Source organism: Argentina anserina, chromosome 5 (assembly GCF_933775445.1).
Source record: "Argentina anserina chromosome 5, drPotAnse1.1, whole genome shotgun sequence".
Classification (NCBI taxonomy): Eukaryota; Viridiplantae; Streptophyta; class Magnoliopsida; order Rosales; family Rosaceae; genus Argentina; species Argentina anserina.
In genome coordinates this window covers 23,699,760-23,719,751 of record NC_065876.1, presented here as the reverse complement: position 1 = coordinate 23,719,751, position 19,992 = coordinate 23,699,760, and the positions used below count along the sequence as shown (strand labels likewise).

Here is a 19,992-nt window from a genome sequence, read left to right as displayed (position 1 = left end):
AGACTTATTTTGAGATGATAGAGTGCACAGAGATTGAGAAGAGAAAGATAGCTACATTCTTTCTCAAGGGTGATGCTCTAGATTGGTGGAAGAGCATGAGACAGACTGTGGATGTGTCTACATTCACATGGGGAGGTTTCACCACCATATTCCGAGAGAAGTATTTTCCAGCCTCAGTACAGGAGGACTTAGAGTTGGAGTTTCTGGCATTGATACAGGGAGACATGACCATTAGAGAGTATGATGCTCGATTCTCGCAACTGTATCGGTATGTCAGACCTATGGGTACGACTGCTTTAGCTCAGAAGTATCTACGTGGGCTGAAACAAGAGTACAAGACCATGATATCAGTCCTTTGCCTGACGTCACGGGAGCAGATATTTGAGAGTGCTATGAGTTTGGAGCAAGCAGAGAAGACTCAAGCAGGTGATGTGGGGAACAGAGATGCAAAGGGGAAAGGCAAGGCGGTCTATACAGGCAGCGAGCACTCAAGGCCGAAGGATAGGTCATGGAAGAGGCCAAGACCCCACTATCAGGCCCCGACAAGGGCGCCATCCCTAGCTATCAGAGCAGCACCAGTCAGACCATTAGCAGCAGTGAGGTGTTATAGCTGCAATGAGATGGGACATTACGCCTCAGCATGTCCGAAACCGAAGAGAGCAGGCTGCCACCGGTGCGGGCAAGTGGGACACATAGCTCGAGATTATACCTGACCACTTCCGGGTAGACAGGAACGGCCGCAGAGACAGCTACCAGCGGGCCAAGCTAGAGTGTTCGCAGTGGGTCAGCGAGACACAGGGGTGGAAGGTACATTATCACTTTTTGACTACCTTGCTAGAGTACTGTTCGATACGGGAGCATCGCATTCATTCATTGCTAGTTCGGTAGTAGAGATGCTAGGATTGATTCCTACACCTCTTGGGGACGCCTTATGTGTCACTTCACCCCTTAGAGTGTCACTTGAGTTAGAGACAATCTGCAAAGCTTGTCCTATTTTGATTGGAAGTAGAGAGTTCTCTGCTTCGTTGATTGTGATTCCGGACCACACTTATGATGTGATCTTGGGGATTGATTGGTTGAGACCACAGCATGCTGTGATTGATTGTTTTGACATGGTGGTGTCCTTTCATAGACCCGGAGAGCCAGTGTTTCATTATCGTTGTCTCAAGTCGGATAACGCCATGAGATCAGGAGTTTTGGCACATGTGGAGTCAGTGGATCAGAAAGTATCTATCGCAGACATTGTGGTAGTATCTGAGTTTGGTGAAGTGTTCCAAGAGATACCGGGGCTACCTCCTCGAAGAGTGGTAGATTTCTGCATTGATGTAGTACCCGGTATAGCACCTGTGTCAAAGGCGCCATATAGAATGGGGCAGAATGAACTTAAGGAGCTGAAGGTGCAGATCGATGAGCTATTAGACCAAGGATTCATTAGACCTAGTGTTTCACCTTGGGGAGCACCTGTTTTGTTCGTAAAGAAGAAAGATGGTTCTCTGCGGTTATGTGTGGACTACAGAGAGCTGAACAAGGTGACCATCAAGAATAGGTATCCCTTACCTAGGATTGATGACTTGTTCGATCAACTCAAAGGTGCTACGGTGTTCTCTAAGATTGATTTGAGATCCGGTTATCATCAATTCAGAGTGAAGGAAGAAGATATATCGAAGACAGCCTTCAGGACCCGGTATGGACATTATGAGTTTGTCGTCATGCCATTTGGTCTAACGAATGCACCAGCTGTCTTTATGAGTTTGATGAACCAAGTATTTAGCCCGTACTTGGATGAGTTTGTTGTGGTGTTTGTGGATGACATTCTGATATACTCCAAGACACAAGAAGAACATGTGGTGCACCTGAGAACAGTGTTGCAGACCTTGAAGGAGGCGAGACTGTATGCCAAGCTAGAGAAGTGTGAGTTCTGGAAAGAAGAGGTCAAATTCCTCGGTCATGTTGTCTCAAAAGATGGAGTACTAGTGGACCCGGCAAAGGTAGAGGCAGTAAAGATTTGGAGTCGTCCAAAGAACCCTACAGAGATACGTAGTTCCCTCGGTTTGGCAGGATACTACAGGAGGTTTATCGAGGGGTTTTCTAGTATTGCATCTTCATTGACCAAGTTGACCAAGAAAGATACTCCGTTCGTGTGGACGGATGCATGTGAGGAAGCATTCAGCAAACTAAAGACTAGACTGACCACAGCTCCAGTGTTGACGATTCCTTCTAGTGGTGGTGGTTATGTCATTTACAGTGATGCTTCGCTCCAAGGTTTGGGTTGTGTGTTGATGCAGCATGGAGGAGTTGTTGCTTATGGCTCGAGACAGTTGAAGATTCATGAGAAGAATTATCCGACACACGACCTAGAGCTTGCGGCAGTTGTATTTGCCCTGAAGATTTGGAGACATTACTTGTATGGTGAGAAATTTCAACTCTTTTCAGATCATAAGAGCTTGAAGTACTTGTTCTCACAGAAGGAGCTGAATATGAGGCAGAGGAGATGGATGGAACTCCTCAAGGACTATGACTTCACATTAGAGTACCACCCGGGGAAGGCAAATGTGGTGGCTGATGCCTTAAGCAGGAAACCGAGAGGCGTAGTAGCTTCACTTATGGTCCAGGAATGGTTCATGCTAGAAGCTGCATCAGAGTTTGATTTGGTACCATCGGGAGGAGAACCAAGGGTCTTTCTTGGTAGTGTCACAGTGCAACCCACATTGATCACGAGGATCATACAGGGTCAGGCGCAGGATAGACACTCACGAGCTAAGTTGGCGGATCTTGTAGTTGATACGCTTGATGAGTGTCCTTCTGAGTGGAGAGTTGGACCCGATGGAGGGTTGAGGTTTGGGGCAAGATTGTGTGTCCCAGATTGTGATGATCTTCGGGAGGAGGTACTTCGTACGACACATCGTTCACGCTATACCGTCCATCCAGGGAACACTAAGATGTACAAGGACCTATGCAGACAATTCTGGTGGAACGGTATGAAGAAAGATGTAGCAGAGTTTGTATCGAAGTGCCTTACATGTCAGCAAGTTAAAGCAGAACATCAACGACCAGCTGGCATGTTGAAACCACTGATTATTCCTCTTTGGAAGTGGGAGCAGATATCTATGGATTTTGTGACCGGGTTGCCTAGATCGAAGAAGGGTCACGATGCCATATGGGTTATTGTCGATCGATTGACGAAGTCGGCTCATTTTCTCCCAGTGTCGATGAAGTACTCAGTGGACGTGGTTGGGAAACTATATGTGGATGAGGTAGTGAGACTTCATGGTGCTCCAGTTTCTATTGTTTCCGATAGAGATGCACGTTTCTCTTCGAAGTTCTGGGGTGGTTTGCAGAAGGCGATGGGCACTACCTTGGATATGAGTACAGCTTTTCACCCTCAGACGGATGGACAGACAGAGAGGGTGAATCAGGTGATGGAAGACATGTTGAGAGCATGTGTGTTGGATTTCAAGGGTAGCTGGGAAGATCATTTGAGATTGATTGAGTTTGCCTACAACAACAGCTACCATTCTAGCATCGGCATGGCACCTTATGAGGCACTTTATGGTAGACCATGTCGTTCACCGATCTGTTGGGCCGAAGTTGGTGATGAGGCACTGATGGGTCCAGAGGTGGTTCAGGAAACCACGGAAAAGATCTCGATCATCCGAGATAGAATCCGAACTGCTCAGAGTAGACAGAAGAGCTATGCGGACCTGAAGAGGAGACATGTGGAGTTTGAGATTGGTGATCACGTGTTCTTGAAAGTTTCGCCTATGAGGGGTGTTGTGAGATTCGGCAAGAAGGGAAAGTTGGCACCAAGGTACGTTGGGCCCTTCGAGATACTTGAGAAGGTGGGCGAACTAGCTTATCGACTAGCCTTGCCTACTAGCATGTCGGGTGTACACAACGTCTTCCACATTTCCATGCTGAGGAAGTATGTACCAGATGAGTCACATGTGATCGATCATAGCACCATTGAAGTGAAGGAAAATGCCACTTTTGTTGTCGAACCGGTTCGTATCCTGGATAGATCCACAAAGAAGCTTCGGAGGAGAGAAGTTGAGCTAGTCAAGGTGCTGTGGAGTCACCATGATGAGGGAAATGCATCTTGGGAACTAGAGTCAGACATGATGACCCGATATCCACAGTTGTTTGTTGAGTGAGCTTGAATTTCGGGGCGAAATTCGTTTAAGGGGGGTAGATTGTAATAACCCTAGATTTTGAAACGTTATTTGAAAATTGAATTGAATTCTATAAAGTTATGAAATTCAATTAAAAGGAAATTGATTGTTTGCTAACGTTACGAAACGGAAACGGAAACGTTCCGAGAACGTTTATTAAGAAAACGTTACGTTTCCGTACGAATTTATCGACTTTTATTTAGTCGATCGGTCGCGAAAACTTCCTTCACGAAAGTTGTAGAGCTCGTCGATACGAGTTCGTGAGTATGTGACGCGTTCGAAACGGACATCGTACGTAAAAGTTATTCTCGTCGGAAGTTAGTTTCCGATTTGGAAACTAGTATAAAAAGGAATTTTTTTATTAGGGTTTCCATAACAGGAAACCCTTTCATTTCCGCCGCTCTCTCTCTCTCTCTCTCTCACCCCGAAACTTCTTCCCTTCCTTCAGAAAATTCGTCGATCCAATCCGGCGAACTCCGGCCGACGTGTCCCTCACCGCCGACGCCAGCAGCCTCGCGACCTCGACGCAGCCCCCCTCCAAGCCAGCCACGCTCTCCAGTGCCGACGTGAAGCCTCGAGCGACTCGCAAGCATCGAACCCAGTCGGTCCAAACACTCCGACGAACTCCGACGCTCTCAAGGCCGAAATAGGTGAGGTTTTCATCGAATTTGATGTTTGGATGCTTGTTGTGTGAAATTGAGTTGGTTTTGGTTTGATTGAGGGAGTTTTGGAGGAGATCGGAGGGGGAGGGTTTTGGGGGGGAGATGCCGCCGCCAGAGGTGGCGCGTATGGGTGCGTGCGGGAGGTAGGGACGGCGGGGAAACCGTGGGGAGGGAGAGGGAAGGAAGAGGGTGGTTATGGAGGCGGCGGTGGCGTGATACGCGCCGTGGTTAGCCTCGGCGCGTGGGCCCCACGCGCAGCCCGCCGGAGAGAACAGTTTTGACATAAGGGTATTTTGGTAATTTACTGTGTACGGTAAATGTAAATGTAATTTTTATTTACTACGGTAAATGTAATTAAATTTTACCTTCGGTAAATGTAAATATAAATTACTTTCAGTAAATGTAAAAAGTAATTTTGTAAAAGGGTAATTTAGTAAATTTTATTTACTGAATTTGTATTTACATTTAAATCGTACGTATACGTACAGAAATACGTATTAATATTTATACGTACAGAAATACGTATTAATATTTATACTTACAGAAATACGTATATAATATTTATACGTACAGAAATACGTATTAATATTTATACGTACAGAAATATGTATTAATATTTATACGTACAGAAATACGTAGTAATATTTATACGTACAGAAATACGTATATAATATTTATACGTACAGAAATACGTATATAATATTTATACGTACAGAAATACGTATTAATTGCATATTTGTACAGTATCCGGGAATAGTAACAGTGAATAGTACCACTGAACAGTCACTTCGTAAAACCGAAAATTGCTGAACAGTAACCGATTATTACTGTTTCGGCATTTAAAGGTTTACGAAACGATTCTAAATTCTTTTCTTATCTTTTCAAGGTGATCGTTAAATCAAGGAAAGGAATTACCTTCGGGAAATTGTGGGATTACGCTCAAGTCAATAAGGTGAGTAAAATCTCACTGAATTACGAATCTACCCTCGTGGTGATTCAACATTTTTGCAAGTGTGATTATCAAATGAATTACAACATGTATATAATTTAGTGGACTACATATATACAGTATAATGGTAATAAGTACATATATATATATATAGTTCATTAAATTACGTACTATTATTAATTCATTAAAAATAGTCATTTCGATGACGGAAGTTTGTGAATTGAGCATGTGTGGTGAAATATGATATGTATAAGATATAGTGGACTATATATATATTGTATAAATGGTAAATAAGTACGAATATATATAGTTTGCTATATAATATACTGTTATGATTTTATTGTGATTATATTGAGCATGTGATTTGAAATTGTACAATATGATGTGAGATTATTGTACGTGATTTTTAACATTGAGATTGTTAAAATGTGAATTGTCTTCGGACCAGATTTTTGGTACAATATGATGTGAGATTATTGTACGTGTTTGGCAAGTCGAAACCTAGCCTTTGGCCGGGCGAAAGTTACGATACAGTTAGATCTCTAGTCTGTCTGCCTTAGTACTGCATGTGAGGTAACGGGTGGTTATCTGCTCATGGGTACTCAGTTATTTTGGATGTTGGGTAGCGGGTGGCTATCCAATATCAACGGTGTATTACGAGAGGGGTAACGGATGTGTACCAGCGTTCTTGGTACCCGTATTATAAATGCATTGGGTAACCAGAAGGGTTACTTAATTTCCTCATGAGCGTTTTGTTTCACATTTCTTTGGGTCAACCAGATGGGCTGACCATTGACTCATGAGGGCATTTATATTTGTTGTTTGTGATCTTTCGTATATTTTGATATGCGAATTATATTTTTGATTTTACTCATACGAGCTATAAGCTTACCGGGTTTGTGTTTACAATCCCGGTGCACCAATTCGATGGTGTAGGGGATAATTCCGCAGGTGCTGATTAGTGGAGGTTGAGTGACTACTACAGAGGCTCGAAGTCGTTCGGATCCTACTTGTGGTGAGATTTTAGCATGGACTCGTGTGTGAGGATTTGTGTATTTTCATTTGTGAGATTTGTGAGTGATTTGTGAGGATTATTACATTTCCATTTTGTGTATGGATTATAATTCGGGTTGTAATAATTGGTTGTCTGAGTTGTATTGAGAACTCAGAATTGATCCGCTGTTACACTTTACTGATTTCGATTTATTTGAGATTATTTGTGTTTAACGACTTTAGAATTTTGAGTTTTTAGGTTCGAAATTTTGGGGACGTTACAAAGACTATACTCTCTTTGCTGGTTCTGTTCCTGGGTCCTGTACAGTGAGCAAGAGTACCTAAGAGATTATATCATTGATATGGAAATGATAATTTGTGAGCTTAAGTAGGAACATATAACCTTCCGCTGGCATTATTTCGGGTTATATAGGGCGATAGTTAAGTTTTTTTACTTCTTAAAATTGAAGAACCTTTTTAGGGAAAATACAAAATCAATACCTGGTAGAAATACGACCGGCTGGAGAGTGCACCAACATCAAGCTCCCATGTCCTGGGATCTCCAATCCATCCATTTCCTTTCTTTTCAGGATAGCCATGTACAGACCACTCAGGGTGGGGAAGAATTTGCACCAACTCTTGTGCTTGTGGGTTGCTATATGGGTCACATATATCATATTTGGTTTCTCCAAGTATTTTGCATTACCAGGAGCACAGTAGAGATGATAAGCAGCATATGGAAACCGAGATGTTTCATTTCTATATATCCTATCACCACCTTTAGTAACATGATAAGGTGGGCAGGAGACAAGGTCATCTGGTCGGCACCAGTTTGTAGTTGCTGGATTAATAATCATTTCACTGTATCTAGTCACGTCTGTCAAAACATTACCGTCGCATGGCTTGCCATCGTTCTTCCAGCAGCTTCCTATATCAAGGAGATAAAATTGACTGTTGGAACCTCCCCCTTGCTTAACATCAAGTCTCAGTCTTACTCTAAAGTCTGGGGAGACTGGCAACTGAAAAGCAAATAGATAAAATATTGCTGACATAGTGACGTGTGACTTCAAACATCAAAATATCTATGATTCATCCATAAGGAATCAAGTAAGGAATAGTTCATGAATAAATGATGTCAACTTATAAGCAAAATCTAGAGTTAGTAACAAATATCTAGATCGTATAAACCGTTCCTACTTTTCCTACAACTAAATAACTGATATAACCCATTTTCACAAGTCAGAAATGCAAACACCATATTAGACATTTAATCTTCAGCTACAGTTATTCAACATTCAGGAATTGTTGCTTTGAAATAGAATGAATTGGAATGAACAATTCTAATGCTTGCATGGAAAAATTAAAGATGAGGAACCGACCTTTCTCATGATGCCACGGCCATCATAGTGATAACCACCATTAGGTCCTTCTGTTGCATCTGAACGTAGATACAGCATTAGCCAAGGATACTTGGCAGATGTTGTCAATCTGTCTGAGAATATCCAGCTTCCGGCGCTCAAATTTTTCTGCCATGAGACTGAAAAGTAGGAGTTGTTCCCTATACCTTTTTTTCAAGTCGGCATCAAAATCATAACTTCCATAAAATCCTCCACCCAAGGACAAATTTTGGTCCCCGTAAGACACCAATCTTGAGTAGTTATGGTAAACAAGTGGCTGATTCATACAACCATTAACAAAACATGGAAAATTCCTATCTGTTACAATTTTACTTACCTGCTTGCCATTTTCAGGACAAAGAGTTGTGTTCTTGTCAAATTCCCATTCTTAAGCATGATCATCCAAAAATGCCACGGATCTGATGCAGGATCATTAACCTCACACAGATAAGCAAGATACAGCTCCTTTTCTGTAGCATACAAGTCAGGGTTTGTATTGATAACATGGCTACTGTAATCATATAAACCCTAGATATACAAATCAAGCAAAACGAAGAAGATGAAGCTAGAGAGAAGAAAGAGAACCTGGAGCAACTTTTCTTTTGATTAACAAAATGAAATCACAGCTTAAGATTCATTACAGACCACCAACCACTACAGGACAAATTATAACAGAAAAATCTAACTCTGCAAATACATATTTGACAACTGGATACTACTCACACTTGATTAACAGAATTGTAGCTGATTACCAGCTTAATTAACCTCACTTCATTAACATGTATATGGCGTAAAATTGCTTATAGGGAACTTATCACCAGGCTTTAACTTGTTGTCAGACTCATTTACTGTAACGACCCTAAAATTTCGAGCATAAAAACTCAAAATATTAAAGTCGTACAACACTAAAACAATCTCAACGAATCGAAATCGTTTAAATGCACAGAGGATCATTACTGAGTTCACAATACAACTCAGACAACCAATTATTACCAACCCAATTTATAATTCAACATTTCATAAAATGGAAATGTATAATCCTCACAACAAAGTCGCACAAAAATCCTCACACAAGCTGGAACTAAATATCTTCAAGTTCTCTGAGCGGTCCGTCAATTCCCGCTAATCCACACCTGCGGAATATCCAATACACCATCGAATTAGTGCATCGGGATTGTAAACACAAACTCGGTAAGCTTTACAGCTCGTATGAGTAAAAACAACAATAAAACTCGCATATCAATATATACGGAAATCCACAAAAACATCAAATATAAATGCACTCATGAGTCGATGGACGACCCGTCTGGTTGTCCAAAATATGAAAACAAAAGTGCTCATGAGAAATTGGGCAACCCTTCTGGTTACCCAAATGCATTTATAATACGGGTACTAATGAACGCTGGTACACATCTGTTACCCCTCAGGTAGTACACCGCCGATATTGGGCAACCACCTGCTACCCAACATCCAAAAATATGAGTACTCATGAGCCGATAACCACCTGTTACCTCACATGTAGTACTCCGGCACACAGACTAGAGCTCTAACTATATCGTAACTTTCGCCCGGCCAAAGGCTAGGTTCCGACTTGCCAAACACGTACAATAATCTCACATCATATTGTACAAAAATCAAGTCCGAAGACAAATCAACATTTTAACAATCTCCATGTTAAAATCACGTACAATAATCTCACATTTTATTGTACAAATCAAAAACACATGCTCGATAAAATCTTGTCATCAAAATAACATCATCACGATAAAATCCTAACAGTACATTATATAGCAAACCATATATATATGTACCTATTTACCATTTATACAATATATATATAATCCGCTATATCCTATACATGTCATATTTCATAAACACGTTCGAAGACAAAACGTTTAATAAACACCATGTTAAAACTACGTACAATAATCACACATCATATTGTACAAATTAAATCACATGCTCAATATATAATTCTCGTCATTGAAATGTCATATTCTCAATGAATTCATAACAGTATATAATATAGCAAACTATATATATATGTGCTTATTTACCATTTATACAAATATATATATATCTCACTATATCATATACATGTCGTATTTCGATATTTAAAACTCTTGCAAAAATCTTGAAATCACCGCAAGGGTAGATTTGTAAATATGTGAGATTTTACTCACGTTATCGACTCGAGCGTAATTCCACAATTTCCGAAGATAATTCATTTCCTTGATTTATCGATCACCTTGAAAAGATAAGAAAAGAATTTAGAAACGTTTCGTAAACCTTTAAATGCCGAAACAGTAATAATCGATTATTGTTCAGCAATTTTCAGTTTTACGAATTTACTGTTCACTGTATACTATTCACGTATTTACTATTCATATATTACTGTACAAATACACATCTAATACGTATCTCTGTACGAGTACATATTGTTTACGTATTTCTGTTTGTATAAATACTATTCAAATGTACGTACTGTCTCAGTAAATAATCATTACTGAATTACCTTTCCAAAATTACTTTGTACATTTATTAAAAGTAATTTACATTTACATTTACCGTACGTAAATCACATTTTTTACATTTACCGTACGTAAAAATAAATTACAAAATTATCCTTTTCGGAAACACTGTTCACGCGCCGCCGCACGTGGCGGCGCGTGGGGTACACGCACCACTCGCCGGCGACCGCGCGTGGGGCCCACGCGCCTACTCCGGCACCGGAGCGTATCACGCTACCTCCGCCCCAAAACTCTTCTTCATCTCCTCCTCCTCCTTCCTACGGTCTCAGACCACCTCCTACTCCTCCCACGCTCCCCCACGCGCCGCCTCTAGGCGGCGGTAACCTCTCCTCCATCAATCTTCGATCTCACTCCAAACACACCAAAAATCATCACAACAATCACACAAATCATCCCTAGCATGAATCTCACCTCGATTCGATGGTGGAGAGCTCGCCTTGAGCACGGTGGTGGCGAAGAAGATAGGCGCTGCGACTTGCAGAAACTGTGGCGACATCGGGGGTCCTCACGGCGGCGAGGCACGGGCTGGCAGGCTGAAGGGTGGCTGCAGAGGTCCTCGCGGTGTCGAAGGGCTGGGCGGTGCACGTCACGGCAGCCTAGGGAGGCAGATCGCACGGAGGCGTATTTCTGAGGTGAAGGAGAGAGTTTTCGGGGAGAGAGAAGAGAGGGAGGCGGAGAGAGTGAGGAGAGAGAGAGAGTTTCCAATTTTGGAAACCCTAGCTGATAAAAATCCCTTTATATACTAGTTTCCAAAATCGGAAACAACTTCTAACGTTAATAACTTTTACGTACAACGTCTGATTAGAACGTGTCACATATCCATGAACTCGTATCGACGAGCCCTACAACTTTCATGAAGGAAATTTTCGCAACCGAGCGACAGAATAAAAGTCGATATATACGTTGCGGAAAAGTAATGTCTTTCTAATTAAACGTTCCGAGAGCGTTTCCGTTTCTGTTTCGTAAGGTCGCAACCAATCAAATTCTTTTTAATTAAATTTCACAACTTAAAAGAATTCAAATCAAACTAATCATTATTTGAAATTCAGGGTTATTACATTTACTCTGTGATGAAGAACACAATCACTCTTAGGTTCTCGTGGAGCGCGATCAGTAGGACCTGATAATTGAAACACATGCAGAATCAAAGAGGACAAGCAAGTAAGCAAACATGAACTTCAGTTTGCAATCCAAAAATGATCATGAGGAAGTCAGGAAACACAAAGTGGATCGTGGTCAAAATTACAGCAAGTGATCATTATCCAAACAGAAATGACAAGCATACAATATGGTAAATTATAATTGCCAAGCGTGGTTAGTGGTTTGTGGTTTGGTAACAAAACAAAACATGTTGGAGATGAGAGATCCCACATTTAAGAAGTGACAAAGAAAATAAAGCTTATTAGTGGGTGGATAATAACCAATTGTACCGAGGCCTTTTGTGATTAAAACTCAACACCTGTGAAGTGACTAAGTTGGGACAGTATCGGTACAGTTAGTCAACGGGTCATGCTTGTCGTTGTTTAACATGGTATCAGAACGGGTCTCTCTCCAGTCGCGCCTCAAATCTGTCGTGGGCCCGAGTTGGGTGCCATTTTGTCATGTGCCCAAAATGGGTGTCATTATCATGTCATCCGAGAGTTTCTGATTGGATGGTCACCAACTGTCGTTGGTTACTGGACCTTGGTTTATTTCGTCCCAATATGTGGGATGTTAATCTGTCACGTGCAGACCTAAAAATTAGGTTGCACGTGAGAGTGCGTGTTGGAGAGGAGAGATCCCACATCTAAAAAGTGACAAAGAAAATAAAGCTTATAAGTGGGTGGATAATAACCAATTGTACCGAGGCTTTTTGTGATTAAAACTCAACACCTGTGAGATGGCTAAGTTGAGACAGTATCGGTACAGTTGATCCACGGGCCACGCTTGTCGTTATTTAACAAAACAAACCAATGTCAGAAATCAAGGAATCAAATTGTGATTAGCATCAATATAATTCCTAAATCCTAATCACAAAATCCTGCTAGATGTTTATCATATAATTCCTACATATTCTTTCATAATTGGTATACACAGTAATGCAAGTGCTACAAAATCCATATCTAAAAGTATTCCCGAGTTAGATCATCAAAGGGGCCCTCAGGATTTTTCTTAAAATTGAGGCAACGATGGGTCTCATCAAGAAAACTGGAAATCCAAATTCAAAGGCAAGCATAACATATATGTTCATTATTAATCAAAACACATCGTGGGTTTTGGGTTTAAGCATACCAGTGATTCGTGGGCAAGAGATATCAGCACAATCGGCCAGTCTGGGGCTGCCCATGTCAGGAGCTTCAGCTCCAACTTCATTGCAGAAGTTCTAGGCTTCCAATGCAACTCTGACATTCGGGTTCTTCATGCCCGGGTCTCCTATTGCTGACACGTAAGTCTCTGAGACACTGCTTATATAATCGCCCAAACTCACCACAACTAGTTGACTAACAACAACCAAAACAACGCAGGCTGCTGTTTTGAGAAGACCCATTTTCACCTTCATCTCCTCCAAGTCAGATTCAGAGTGATATAGACATAGGCTCCGAGGGTTCCATCACTTCGTTGGTTTTGTGGGGAAGAAAAAAAAAATTGACATTTGCTTTACGTTTTGCTTTGAAGCAAAGTCTTGTCACAGCTACTACAAGACACGTGGAGGAGAACTGAGCAAAGTTTTTTGTTGCACGAGCTAACTATAAACTCAAAACGACGACGTTTGGTGGGAGTATAATTATAATTATATAAGCCTATATGACTCGCAGCCATCACTTCTTCATCTTCGTCTTTCGCTCTTCTATTACTGTAAGCATCTATCTGAATTTATCATTGCTCAATTCTAGGGCTTGGCTAGATGAATACTACGCACTCTTCTTTTTTTTTTTGTATCTTTAGCTTGTTTTGTGTTAATTAACTCCATTTCCTTAAGACAGGAATCAGTTGATGTTTGAATCTGTTCATCACGATCCGGTGATTCAAAGCGTTCAATTTGCTTTCTAAATGTTGTCGGGTTTTTTTTGTTTGTTTGTTTGTAGTTCAATCGTTTGTATAGAGATGGGTTTCAAGGAGTTCTTGGGTGAGAGGTTGTCTTTCCTAGACCACTATTCCAAGTTCGCCAACCGTGACAAGCCTCTTCCCTCTTGGTCTGATTCTGACGTTGAAGCTTTCATTGCTACTGACCCGGTTCACGGCCCCGCTGTAATTTCCTTCTCCTTTTGTTGTTGTTGCAGATTTATGATTATGATCTTTTCTGGGTTTTTGATTTTATCTATTGGATCTGTTTATTCTGAGTTCCTGTTTTTGTATTGGGTATGATTGGAATCGTGTTATTGATTTCAATTCTTTGTTCTGTATTGGTGCGTTTTGTTTAACTGTATGTGGGAAGGTCACTTGTGTATATGTCTTGTGTCTAGATGATAGAGTTTCGTTTTCTCTTCTTTTTAAAAGTATTGGTTGAATTTTTATTTCAAGTTCCTGACTTCATCTTATTAGGATGTTCAGTAAGACAAATTTTGAGTCCACAGTTTAAGCAGGGTGTCTGACGCTTGAGCAACATGTGTTTCTTTGTCAGCTGAAGACTGCTAGGGAAGCAGCAAAAATTTCTGCAACGGGAAGTGTTATTGGAGCAGTGTCAACTGCTGGATTTGCATGGAAATATTCAAAGAGTTTGCATGGTAATCTACTGCCTCTTCTTTTCAGTGACTTTTTTTCATTAACGTATTTTTCTGTTTGTATAAGAATATAAAGAGTGGAATTGGTATTTATATTTTTACTAGTATCCAGCTTTCTATGGATTTTATATGATTGTTGTGTTAGTTTCAATGGTTGAGCAGGACATCAATAGAGTGTCTTGTTAGTCTACAGTTTCCCAGAATTGCAAACACCGGCTCGTGCGGTTCAAATACGTGACTGTAATATGTGTAAAATCTTATTAGTGCTATTAGTTACTACTCAGGTCCCTTGTTCTTTGGTGGAATTTGAAATTTTTGTTCATTCTTTCATTCTGATGAGTCGTCAGTCTTGTTATGTTGATTACCGTGCATGTTTGTGCAAATTTTGTAAGTAAACTTGGATCTACTTGTAGTACACAAGTTTCTATGTGCTTCCTTTCCCTATAATGACCATATATACATTGTCTGGAAAACTTTGAATATATCCAACACATGCATATGGGAGGCCTGTTGCTTTAATAGTTCTGAGCAAATTATAGTCAAGTTTTTCAAGTTTCAATGGAATTGCAACGGTAGTTTGTGGCTACTTGTATGTGTCATACGGCTGTATTTGATGCTTTACATTGATAAGTTTGAATGTGCCCAAGTATTGAAGCTTATGAAGATGTAAAAAACAATGCTTTATCAACCTCTTCTAAAGTCAGCAGACGAGTGATGTTTGATATAGCTCATAGATGTTATGGCATTTGTATGGACTGTAACTTGTAATATTCAATGTTTAGACCATGAGCATAAAAATTGGAACAACGCCCTTTTGTATGGTATATAAAAGGTTTATCACTCAGGATGGGAAAAAAATTCAAAGTTTTTGAAGCCTATCTATTGTATATGACAGGTTCTGGACTGGCTTTTGTGTTTGGAGGTCTTGTTGGTTGGACAGTTGGACAGGAAATTGCAAACCATTCACTTCAAATGTACAGGTTCGACACCTTGGCTGCACAAACTAAGTTCCTGGAATGGTGGGAAGACAAGAGTGAGTGACGGTGTTAAACAAAGCTTGCTCTTTCAAGTAATAAAAACCAAGTAATAAATCACGTAATGTAGTGGTACAAGATTGCACGGTTAGTTTCCTATTTCATGAACAAGGTTGGGGTTGAAAAGCCCAGATTGTATAAACTGGTGCTTTGTGGTACGGGTTTTAGTTTCACCCGCTGAATTTTCTGATGCTTCAAGTGTTTTGAACTTCCATTTGTCAGTCTGTTGGTCAAACTTTTTAGTTCTCCGGACTGATTTTCGGCTCCAATTTTTCGTTTGGGAAGTGAATCTCACATGGTTTTATGCATTGGTGGAGAAAAGGGAGAAGGATTAAATTGTATTGCCTTGGAGCAAACTCTTGTCCACAATCATAATGAGTTACCTGCTCACAAACTCTTGATAGCCAAAAAAAACTCTTTGGTTCAGCCGAATGTAATTTTTGGCCACACCATTTGAGATTTGTATTTGGTAAAATATTTTGGTGTATGACTGGGTATTTGGAAGTGGCAGAATATTTGCGAATACTTGCAGTTGGAATTAAGTGGCTTGTACATTTAGTGTTGACTTGGAAGTGAATTTATGAACATTTGCGATAATTTCTGAGATCGACAAACGGGTTTCTACATCTACCCCAACTTTTGTCTCCCGGAGAGTAAATTGGAATGGACAAGTATGCAAGAAACTAAAAATCTACATAGCCTGGAAACGAAGCAGCATATCACAATTCCCACAAATGAGACGGATTATAAGAAACAAAGGGCAAAAAGAGAAGCCACAAGTAACAGTTCATGTTTTAAGTTCACTACTTGCCTTGAAAAGAAAATAATATGAAAGTGAGACAGGAACATACTGATGACCAGACAGACATAATCTCAAAAATATTTGGACCATTGCTCGACTGCACATTATCCTTGTGCAAAGCCAAAAGTAACAATAAATCTCAGCGCTGCGAATTCAGCCAAATGTTGTCCTTTAATTTTTCATTTACCTCAAAGTGGGTCTTATGAAAGTAAAACATGTAGAAAGTAAAAACAAGCTAATTCAGATTTCAAGTAAAGAATCAACCTTGGTAATGAACAGAATGAACACAGGAGAAATGACAGTAAACACATGAATATGTTCAGCATGAGACAACTCCAATAGTATGAGAACTGACTAAAAAATTTATGCTCAAGTGAACTATTCAAAGGACATAAAATAGAGAACACAGGAGAAATGATAGTAGAAGACTTGGTACAAGTATTTGCACACAGAAAATCTCTAGGTAACATCTTCAGTAACTAAGTGAGGTCAGAGGACTCAAAAGGCTTTCCTTTAACAGAAGCAGATCTATGGGAGTTCTGGCATATTTATACTTCTACTCTCAAGAAACAAAGCGAACATAAACAACCTATTACTTTAAACATTCATCATCTGTAAACTCTGTACAGCTTCTATGACTCGAAATAGATACCATACCCAACATCTGACAACAGATAAACTTGATTATAGTTTTTTGTGTTTCTCCTGAATCTTTACACTCGTTCATATACTTGTACTACTAGCCTTCATTTCACATTAGAGTGCATCAAATGACTCAAAACTGTAAATTTCTCCAATCAAAATTGACAGCTATGACATTAGAGTACACAGGTAACAAAAATTTGAGGAAAATTTAGATTGATACAAAGTAATACCCGTGCATCTATATCTTTGCCTATCACCAGATAAACCTTTTCAAACTTGAAATAATAGATCATTCAACTCATCTATATTTCACCATCATCTTTTCTAGCATACTTTCATCATGTCACTTCAGATGAATTACTGGCAGTCTGAACAAAAGCTTATCACAAATTTCATTGGCATAAGTATAATTCTAGAAAATGAGCTATTGGCATCCAACCCCATGTGTCATTAGGATCCATTCATCCAAGCTGTGTCCAGAACATACGAGAAAAAGACTCGGTCTGTTCTTTTCTGAATTGAATCAATGCATGAGACAATGAAGAAAAATGTCACTACAATGACTATCCTGAGATATGGCTAGGAAAAGGCTATGAGCCTCGAATATAAGACAAAGATCAATTGATATATCACATAAGCTCTTTCACATATTCCCTGTTGTGTAAAACAATGAGTATTTCGGTACTATAGGATGTTGAATATAACAAATTGGCTAACCTAAAATATCATCTTACAGAAACCAAATTGGCCTGTTTCTGAGCTACTGATCATTGCCAAAGTGGCTCTTGGGGGTCATGTATGGTACATCATCAAGTTCAAGGCTGAACCTACCAGCACACAAGTTTCGGAATTCTTCAGTATCATCATGAAAGATAGGTCGAAGGCTCACCCTAGGTTTTCTTGCAGGCAATACAGGAAGTGGCGCTTCTCCTTGTAATATCCTTGCAGCTTCTTTAACTGTTGGCCTCTTTGCATGGTTTGGGTGCACACAAGCAAGTCCAGTCATCAGCATCCTTTCCATCTCGACTTTATCAAACTTTCCAGCCAGCCTTGAATCAGCACCTTCAATCAGTTTCCCCACTTCCCACAGGCCCCAAACCCAATCAACAATCACTGTACCATCATCCTCCACTGGCTTTCTACCCGTTGCCACTTCTAACATCACCACACCAAAGCTATAGACATCAGTTTTAACAGTTGGAACACCAGAGTAAACGTATTCAGGAGCAAGATATCCCATTGTTCCAGCTGGTATGGTCGCTTCTCTTGTGATGGAACTGTGGTCATATACTTCTGCTAGACCAAAATCCCCAAGTTTAGCGTTAAACTCTGCATCTAGCATTATGTTACAAGTTTTAACATCTCTGTGAATTATCTGCCTCTCACACTCCTCATGAAGATACGCAAGAGCAGATGCAACTCCAAGAACAATGTTAAGTCTTTGCCTCCAAGATAGGACAACAGCCGCATTGAAACTTCTGTGGAGAATTTTGTTGAGGCTTCCATTCGGCATGAACTCATACACCAGAACTAGCTCATTACCCTCACAACACCAGCCATGAAGCTGAACCAAATTCTTGTGCCGCAAACACCCTGCCATTGTTGCAAACTCATTAGTAAAAGGACCACGCAAGCGATCAAGCCCATTAGCCTTCTCAAACCTTTTGACTGCCACTTCTCCACCAGACAACAGACACCCCTTGTAAACCTTAGCTGTTGCTCCTTCCCCAACAATTCTGCTTCTATCAAACCCCATTGTAGCTGATGTTATCTCTTCCAGTGACAAACTCGTCGGCACTCTACTCGTCTCAACCCTACAACCTCGTATACTTCTTCTCGCCCTCCCCTTCCTCTTCTTCCCACACACACAACAAATCACATAAACCGCAACTAGAGACAACACCAATGCAGCTAAACCTACCAACCCGAAAACAATCTCCATCTCCATCTTTGTTTTCTTTACACCAACATAACTAATGTCGGAACTCGACTCCCCACACATGAAACAATCCTGCTCCTCCCAGAAATCCATAGGAATCACAGAAGGCAGAGACCCATTAAAGGTCTTGAACCTCCAACTCTCAACAATGTAGGCAGAAGACCCCTTCCCATTAGAAGCACAGAACCCCACATACACCAACTCCTTAAACTGCTTGGAGAGGTCAATCTGGGCCACAATAACCGGACCCGGCGGCTTATTCTCCGACGAATACCCGACCCAGACCCGAACCAACTTGAGATCATTTCTGTACTCAACCCAAGCAGTAACCTCCTTCCCACCCACCAAATCAATCCCTGCATTAACAGAAGCCACAGACTCAACAGTGTTGAGATCAATCCCAACATGGCTCCCATTGATGTCATCAATCACAGGGTCAAAGCTGGTGTCAAATTCCACAGCAAAGAACGAATCTTGAGGAAGACCCATAAACCCTTTGGAGTAGCTTAAACCCTCCTCCACGTGGGAGGTGATCACAAACGCCATGCCGTCGCCGGAAGAGCACAGCTGGGTCATCGAGAAAGTGAAGCGGGTCAAGAAAGAGGCGAAGTCTTTGGTTTCCGGGTCAAGAAACCGAACCGGGTGGGAGTAGAAGGCTCGGCCGACGCTGAACTCGGAGGCGTTGGTGCTTGGGCAGGTGGAGAGCGGCTGAGTGAGGCTGATGGCGTTGTGGGTTATGGAGGCGTCGCCGGAGAGGGTGATGTTGGTCGAGGGAGGGGGAAGGTGGAGAGGGTGAGAGAGTGAGAGGTTGAAGAAGACGAAGAGAAGGGTGAAGAGGGCAAATGGGTATGAGGGAATTGTCATGGTGCATTAAAGAGAGATGTAAATGAATGAACTTTAAGGGAGACGAGAGTGAGTGATGGAGTACCCGGATGAGATGAAGGTTCCGGGTTCGCTTTGCATGACCCAATCTTGATGCCATAGAGACTAGAGAGTGAGAGAAAAGGGTCGAGACTTGAGAGGGAAGAAAAGCCCCCAAAAAAAAAGAAGCCCCAATTTAGTTGATCTGGGAAGAGAGGATCTGGGGCCGTTTGATTTTGGGGTTTTGCAAGACTAGGAGAGCCGCTTGATAATACGGTTAAAGTTGGCTTCTAAAAAAACATTCGAAAG

At 41.0% G+C, this 19,992-nt stretch overlaps 2 protein-coding genes and 1 pseudogene across 2 annotated transcripts; 1 reads left to right on the top strand and 2 right to left on the bottom strand.

Annotated features, from left to right (window-relative positions):
* Nucleotides 1-7,060: 7,060 nt before the first annotated feature.
* On the bottom strand, nucleotides 7,061-11,197 carry LOC126795778 (uncharacterized; annotated as a pseudogene).
* A 2,228-nt stretch (nucleotides 11,198-13,425) lies between these two features.
* LOC126796065 (succinate dehydrogenase subunit 6, mitochondrial-like) lies at nucleotides 13,426-15,923 on the top strand. Its single transcript, XM_050522829.1, has 4 exons — nucleotides 13,426-13,536; nucleotides 13,767-13,929; nucleotides 14,303-14,405; nucleotides 15,298-15,923. The coding sequence occupies exons 2-4, from the start codon at nucleotides 13,786-13,788 to the stop codon at nucleotides 15,441-15,443; spliced, it is 393 nt and encodes a 130-aa protein (XP_050378786.1). The 5' UTR covers nucleotides 13,426-13,536; nucleotides 13,767-13,785; the 3' UTR covers nucleotides 15,444-15,923.
* Nucleotides 15,924-17,527: 1,604 nt separating this feature from the next.
* On the bottom strand, nucleotides 17,528-19,729 carry LOC126796036 (L-type lectin-domain containing receptor kinase S.6). Its single transcript, XM_050522799.1, has one exon. The coding sequence runs from the start codon at nucleotides 19,684-19,686 to the stop codon at nucleotides 17,644-17,646; it is 2,043 nt and encodes a 680-aa protein (XP_050378756.1). The 5' UTR covers nucleotides 19,687-19,729; the 3' UTR covers nucleotides 17,528-17,643.
* Between the last annotated feature and the right edge of the window lie 263 nt (nucleotides 19,730-19,992).

Coding starts and splice junctions, on each gene's coding strand:
- LOC126796065 (XM_050522829.1), top strand. CDS start 13,786: ATGGGTTTCAAGGAGTTCTTGGGTGAGAGGTTGTCTTTCCTAGACCAC. Junction 13,930..14,302: donor ACCCGGTTCACGGCCCCGCT/GTAATTTCCTTC, acceptor TTTCTTTGTCAG/CTGAAGACTGCTAGGGAAGC. Junction 14,406..15,297: donor ATATTCAAAGAGTTTGCATG/GTAATCTACTGC, acceptor TGTATATGACAG/GTTCTGGACTGGCTTTTGTG.
- LOC126796036 (XM_050522799.1), bottom strand. CDS start 19,686: ATGACAATTCCCTCATACCCATTTGCCCTCTTCACCCTTCTCTTCGTC.